This window comes from Hibiscus syriacus, unplaced genomic scaffold (assembly GCF_006381635.1).
Source record: "Hibiscus syriacus cultivar Baekdansim isolate YM2019G1 unplaced genomic scaffold, ASM638163v2 tig00021103_pilon, whole genome shotgun sequence".
Taxonomy (NCBI): domain Eukaryota; kingdom Viridiplantae; phylum Streptophyta; class Magnoliopsida; order Malvales; family Malvaceae; genus Hibiscus; species Hibiscus syriacus.
Window position 1 is genome coordinate 39,774 of NW_024062509.1, and position 7,955 is coordinate 47,728.

The window sequence follows — 7,955 nt, forward strand, 5'->3', positions numbered from 1 at the left end:
CGCCGCCGGAGAAAAGGGAGGACACCGGTGGACTCGGAACGGCACAAGGAACACGATGGTGCGGGAGGTGTCGTAAACGGATGACCCGATCGTTGTGAATCGATGAAAAACCAACTAAAACCGAGTTATTACCGACGATACTTCCGACTGAAATTAACGACGAACGGAGATGATTCACGATGAAAGGTTTGAGGGGTTTTGTTCCTCGGTTGACAACGAACACGATGGTGGTTTCGGCTCGTCGATCGGAGGTCGGGCGGCGAGTAGATCGGAGTTCGAAGTAGGGAGAACGGGAGAGGAAAACTGGAAAATTTTCCGCTGAACCTGAACTTATAATTCAACCTATATAAAAATTGGTTAAATCATGACTTTAGCCACTAAACTTCATGCATTTCTTAAAACGGTCTGCCATCTTTGAAATCTGACAATTTAATCCCCAAATTTCTTCTAAATACCAATTAAATCCACCACTTTATAATTTCTTAATTTTAGCCCCTAAATTGGGGTGTTACACATAATGTCAAAAATTGGTTTCAGTTACACCAACATCTTTAAAGAACATAGACCGAAAGACAACTCGGAATTATTCATCATAATATGATCCATTTGCATCATCGTCGTAGTCATTACGATTGTCGTCATCGTCTTCCTCATATTCGATGTAAGAATTGAGGATCTCTCGGTACTTGTCGGGGCTGTCGTACCATGTCGGAGTAGTGATGATAGCCTTTTCCAACCAAAACTGATCGTATTCCTTCTTCTCAGTCAGCTTCGCAAAGAAAGCTCTCCACTGGTACATGGCACGCCTTAATCGAACGCTTTTGTTTCCGCCGAAGAGGTACTTGAGGTAATCCTTTGCCAGCCGAGCGATTTCCTCACCGGTCAAGATGTATACATACTGTAGCAAGTTCCATAAAGCCACAAATTTCAGAAATACATTGGGATAAGACACCATTTACAGGACTATACTTTCACTAATTCATATGCACGTATGATAATCCACTGTATTATCGACCGTGCGAGAACAGTATATTTTCTTTTTATCTGTAGCATTCAAAGGATCGGTTGTAAAAACTGAATTTCATTTTATCATGCTAAGTTCGAAATATCGCAGTTACAAGGTTGTTTATAACTATTATTTCAGAACTACATAGTGCATACACGGAAACGATGTATTCGTAATAAAACAAAATCTCCTCTCGTCCTTCCTATCAGAAAAGTTGTGATTTATCTAAGTGATACCTGCATAAGGCCAAAACTAGTCATTTTGAATAAGAAATCGAAGCTGTTTTTAAAGGCTAATCAGCTGACTTGTGATGATTTTCGGATGAGATCCGTACATTTCTGGGTCAAAAATGTTTCTTTTAGATCGACCGACTGTCGGTTACCTTTATAACCCTGGTTAAATTTCTTATCCAAAATGACTAGTTTTGCCTCTTTTATGTTGTGATGAAGCCATCCATTGGATTTGTTGGAAAAAACAGTGAGATCGAAGAGCCAAAATAAACGAAGACGAAAGGAAAAACTTTTTTACCAGGAATATGAAGCCAATGGTTGCTAAAACCATTTGCAGGGTCTCATCCAAGATCCCAGAGAGGCTTTCATCCTCTGATCCACCAAATTCATCCTCACCACCACCGCCACCTCCACCACCTGGCGGATTTTTGCCACCGCCTTCAGAAGCATATTCTTGCTTCTCCATCTGCTTCCTCAACACATCTTCGATCGATTGTTGCTTTCCAAAGTTTCCTACAGCTTTCTCAATAGCTTTCCACGGTGAATCCTGCCAACAACAATACCATATTCGATCAGGTTCCTTGAGTATTATAACTGTATTACAGATCCCAAATTTGTGACAATTTAGCTTTCTCTCAACCATTTCCTCTATTGATGAGCAGGATTTCTAATGAAAATTTAGGTCCTATAAGTTCAAATATTAGACAAATTAGCCCTTGTCCCCCCCCCCAATTTAGATTTAAATACTTAATAAGCCCTTGTATTTTCGAAAATCAGTAATTAGCCCCCTTCCGATATTCGATCCAGGCTCCGTCCCTGTCTAGAACTCCATGCTTCCCTCATATCACCTCCAGTTAAAGCAATTCAACTTAAGGCCTAGTCTTCGAGTTGTCAAATAAATTCCAAAGACACCCTAAAATCAAAGGGAAGAAACTACGAGTGAATCCTAAAAGGAACCCTTAGACAGCAACAATAACCGGATAGGAAGTACACAGTTTTCTTTATCCAGCAGCGAATTATATAATAAACAAATGCAAAATACCAAGCTATCAATCCCTTCTACTGTGAAAATTCAAACGAAAGCACCACAGCTTTATAATCTTCTTACCTCATTGCCTCCAGCCGGCTTATCTTCGCCTTCGAGTCTGCAAAGGGTGTTCCCACGCCGGCATTTCGAAACCGATACATATCTGTTGTGGTTTGATAAAGGAGCAAACCGTTGCCGACATGGTGATGAAGAGGCGATCAATTTCAAGGAATTGGTGACCGGAAGCTTATGATTGAAGCAGACAAGAAAGGGATAATGGGGCAAGAACTGGGGTTTTCTTGGGTTGGGACCACTGATACAGGGTGAGATTCGATTGCTAGCATGAATCGACTCCATTCTTGTTTTGGATTGCCTTGCTCAAATCAATCCTCCATATATACCTATGCGAGTCTAAGCTAAACCCAGAAAATTACAGAAAATAACAATGTAAATAAGAAATGAGGCAAAGGCAGGAAAGGAGGGATAAGGCGGCTGGGGACAATGGGTCTGGAAGCCGAATGGTGGTTGGAGTCCGTACAAAATTATTAAACTTGGCTGGGCTGCCTATGTTCCTTAGAGCCCAAATTTTAAGTAAATTACCCTCATTTTTGTCTTTCTTTACTATGGGCCATATCATAATTCATTTAGAATAAAATACACATTTAGTATTTAAATTATCTGTTTTTATCTATTTTAGTATCTAATTTTTTATTTATTTCAAGCTCATAACTAAATTTTAATTTTTATTTCATTTTAGTGTCCTACCGTTAAAAAACTTTACGCGTTTAGTACTTAAACTATCAATTTTGGTCCGTTTTAGAACTTAAACTTTCAATTTTTCAAAACATAATGTTGAATTTTGAGCAGTGATATTAAAATGAAACAAAAACTAAATTTTAGGTATGATTTTAAAAAATATATAAAATTTTAGGTACTAAAAATGGACCAAAATCAATAATTTAGGTACTAAATGCATAATTCACCCTTAAAAATTCCAGATTAATATATCATTTGTATCTAAATTTATTATTTATTTATAAATATATTTGTTTAGTCATTTGTTATTTTTATAAATGCTATATTTTTGTTTTTAGACCAATTTGATATTATATTTGTTAGACATTCTACATTTAACACTTACATTTATCTAACCTCGCACAAAATGTTTTGTATATATTTAATAGCCTAAAAATAATATGTTAAATAATCTAATTTATTTTAAATTATGATAAAATTTTATATGTAATTCATATTTTACTTTTAAGCATTTGATATTGATTCAATAAATACAATTATCAAATATAATATATTTGATAGATATATGAACTAAGTGAGATTGTTCTTCCACTCGTATTTCCAATTTAAAGAACATCTATAACACGATTCTCATATCAATTGAATGTTCTTGTGTGAATATTTAGACATAGGATAAACCACACATTTAGTATTTAAATTATTAATTTTGATTTGTTTTAATATTTTAATTTTTTTCCAAAACCATGTATAAAATTTAGTTTTTGTTTCATTTTAGCGTCTATCGTTAAAAATTTAACTCGTTTAATACATAAACTATCAGTTTTTGTCCGTTTTATTACACATACTTTTATTTTTTTTAAAACTTAACGTTAAAATTTATACGAGATACTAAAATGAAACAAAAAGAAATATTAGACGGTAATAACAACAAAACGTAACTTATGCTTTAATATCATATGATTAATTCTGGAAGGGAGTATTAAGTGGTGACATTATCCAATACATGGAAGGAATCGGATTTCGTCGGCTACATCTTTTTAATACCTTAGAGGACAAGTCAAAGAACGATACGATGACTAAAAGAACATAGAAAATAACTCATAAAAACACATTTACTTCATTTGTTCGTTCGTTTATTATTCTTTTGGGCCCCCTCTTTTAACCAATGATGGAAGCCACCTCTACGTTCGTGTGTTCAACAGTATGTTTTTGTTTTTTCTCCATTCGATGACGCTACAACTTATGTTTATTTATAATTTTATTAATCTTTTCTTTTATAGATTATCATATTAATTTTAGATGCACGATTTAACGTTTGTAGATAATGTCTCACGACAGTCTGCCCTATTTTGTGTCTCATTAAAAATTTATCACAGTTAAATTCAAATTAAACAAATTTAGGTTTGTTGATATAAAAAATCCAAATTATTTTGTTATACCTAAAGCAATTAAAATGCTGGAATAAAGCTTGTGTTTTGCTACTGGTCAAAGAACTACTTATAGCAGAGGGCTTACTTTGGGTTGTTTGGGTGAGATCATATGTTTTTAAAGGAGTTGATTTCTGGTCTATTGAAATCAAGTCTTCTTTCAGCTAGAGTATGCAGAAAATTTTGAAAGTAAGGGAGGAAGTGCAACCTCTGTTCTCAAGAATCATGGATTGGGATAAAGTTAACACTCGTTGGATGTGGTAGGAGATCAGGGGGAGGAAAGAGAACGTGGAATGGCATAAGATTGTCTGGTTTCCCATGCACATTCCCAAGCACTCACTCATTGCTTGGATGTCTATCCTTGAAAGATTGCCAACTGCTGATAACCTTGTTCGAATGAGAATTGGGGTGGATGAAAAGTGTAGACTGTGTGGAGTTGTGGGTTAGACTCACAACCATATCTTTTTTAAATGCTCATTCTCGAAGGTTGTATGGGAGGTGATCAATCGGCTGTGTAATGTTGACAGAATAGTGGGGAGTTGTGATGAGGAATTGAATTGGGCAATCTCTCGGTTCAAAAGTAAAACTTTCCTTACATTTTATTCTTCTTGGTGTTCATATGTATACTTTATATGGGAGGAGAGAAATCATAGGCAATTTAGGATTGTTAGTAGAGATGTTGATAATGTGGTAAATTGTATTAAAGAGGTTATTAGGGTAAAATCAATTCGAATAGTCATAAAGAGTAGTGTAGTTAACAGTAATCTTTGTTTAGCTTAGGGGATTAACATCTCCTAGGAGATTGTTGCTGGGTTTTTTTTTGCTGATTGTATTGGTTGTAGCAGTGAAAATTCCTACTGCTTCTTGGATAATAATATGAGAAATTTATAATAAAAAAATAGAACACAATCATGTATAAGAGAAAAAGTTTAAATTAATGTAATAATTTAATGAAAAAAAAACAGAAATTTGAACTTGCATTAATCTCAATAAACGCTGCACCTTTGGGAGCCACAGGTCATCTTCCCCGACGAAGTTGTAATAGCAACATGGTCGAACCAAACCGTAAGAAACCTCCGCCGACCCCTCAATCCACGGTATCGGAACACCAAATCATCTACCATCTTCAAGTTGAACTTCATCTGGCCACCACTTCTCTCCTCGTTCATCTCATCCACCACCTTCCCGTCCACGAAAAATCCACCAGCGAAGAGCTTGCCCCATCGAGCTCGCGCTGCGCGTTCCCTGCACGAACGACACGGCCCGACTCGCGTCTCCTCAAGTAGTCCTTGTGGAAAACCGATGAAACGACTTCTCTATATGACACGAAAATCTTATCGTTGGGATTCGAGACGTGGATCTGCGCGTTGCACGTAGCGTTGACGAGCTGACCGGCGGCGTTGAAATCGGAAAGGGAAAGGGATTTTATAGAGAAATCGGGGAGCTGGGGACGGAGTACGACATATAAACAAGTGACGAAGAATATGAATATGGAAAGGCGGATTTGGGTTATTAAAATTTTTTCTAATTAAAATTTAACAGCTACTGCTATATAATAATTACGACGAGTTTTTTTTCCTAAGAACTTCCTTCTTCTTTCGCTTCGTTTAAATTGAAGCTAATGAAAAGAGATTTGTTTTTTACTGAAAATTTTGGACATTGGGAAATCATTGGATGATTTGGTGAAATTCCTCAGAAATTTCTTCATTGAGAAGGAAAAAAGGCACAAATCGACGGAGAAGACAATTTAAAATTCATTATTTCGATGATCGAATTATTAAATGATTAATTATTATCATTGATGGTGGATATACTAATTTCAATTTAAAAAGTTAACTATTCAACAATGTTATTGAAAAAAGAGCTTCTCTAATTTATAATCACGGTATTGTGAACTATGTGCAACAACATGCATTGAAAGAATTATATAGGATGAGGTGAAAAAAAGAGACAATACCTACTTGTTTTATGTTTTAGAAAACCAAATGGAAGTGAAAGAAGATAAGCATTCGGTGGTGAATGAGAAGCTATAATGTCGACCACAAGTAAATCAAAGCTTACCTCGTGAAGAAGAAGAAGAAGAATTCATGAAGTCCGTCCACTATCCTCGATCATCAGTCCTTTCAGACTCTTGGCTAACCAGATAGCTGTCTCCCTCAGGGACACCTTAGCTTTCCATAAAGGCTTCAAAACAATCGACAGCTCTTCCAATCTGTTATGTTGCAGTAACTCTGCTGATAATTCAAGAAGCCCTTCAAGTGCCTCTGCCCCTTGCCTGAAAGACTTTATATCCAAAGTTTCCTTTGCTGGTGTCTCCTCTTTCGTCAGAGAGAGCAGGGCTTTGCGGGCTCTGGTGAATATGTTTCGCCTGAATGATTTGAAACATTTGATTTACAACTTAGAGGCTCAGATCAACTTGATGACTCAAGGGTCACTGGACTCGTCATGTTTCTCCTACCAATTCATCCCTCACGACATTAATGAGTTTCCTAACATCCACATTTTGGACACCTATTTCTATTTTTTCCATCACTGGCTGCTCACTGCTAACTCAGAAGCTACTGAGCCCTATAACATCAAAAAAGGAAAAAGACGTAAGGTTGCAGCCGATTTTTCTATGGAGGGGTTATTCACGTTTGTTCTTTTATCTAACTGTTCATTATTTTGGCTAGATGAAATGGGAGAGGCAATGCAAGGCATTGGTTCAGCCATTGACGAGAGGAGTTCTATTACAGTGAACTTGTCATCTGCACTGGATGCAAAAGAAAGATTTGAATGGAATATTGTATTAGGCTTACTACAGGCAAAACTTTCGAGATAATGTTATGGAAAAAATTAATTCACGAGATAAAGCACTCCCAAGATTAATTGCTCAAATAAGGTGAAATCCACAGTGTTGGCCGTAGGTCGTCATGCCTTCCGGGCGACCTACTAGGTCGCCATGTCTTCCCGGCGAGCTACAAGAGATTGTATGTGCATGCACGTCCCAACACGCTGGGCATCCGAGGCCATCCGACCGAGGCCATCCGAGAGCATCCGAGGCCATCCGAGAGCATCCGAGGCCATCCGAACGAGCTATGCGAGGGCAACCGAGCGAGCTATGCGAGGGAATCCGAGGGAAGCCGAGCGAGGGTAGGTCGCCCGGAGTGCATGGCGACCTACAAGGTCGCCCGGAGGGCATGGCGACCTATGTGTTGGGACGTGCATGTGACATGCAACACGTTCATTCTCTCTGTTTGAGCAAGGGTAGGTCGCCCGGAGTGCACGGCGGCCTACAAGATTGCACTACAAGGTCGTCCGGAGTGCATGGCGACCTACGATCAACACTGTAGATTTCACCCTATTTGAGCAATTAATCTTGGGAGTGCATTAGCTCGTGAATTAATTTCTTTCAGAACATAATCTCGAAAGTTTTATCGCTTACTACAAAGTTTTTTTTATAAAAGTCAAACACATCACATCAATCATACAAAACATTTACTATTTGAAAACCAATAAATATTTATTCC

At 37.4% G+C, this 7,955-nt stretch overlaps 1 protein-coding gene across 1 annotated transcript; it reads right to left on the reverse strand.

The window, feature by feature from the left end:
• Positions 1–541: 541 nt before the first annotated feature.
• LOC120209965 lies at positions 542–2,704 on the reverse strand. Its single transcript, XM_039208824.1, has 3 exons — positions 2,345–2,704; positions 1,535–1,783; positions 542–898 (listed from the first exon to the last, which is right to left on the reverse strand). Exons 1-3 carry the CDS (start codon positions 2,618–2,620, stop codon positions 584–586), a joined length of 840 nt encoding a protein of 279 aa, XP_039064755.1. The 5' UTR covers positions 2,621–2,704; the 3' UTR covers positions 542–583.
• Between the last annotated feature and the right edge of the window lie 5,251 nt (positions 2,705–7,955).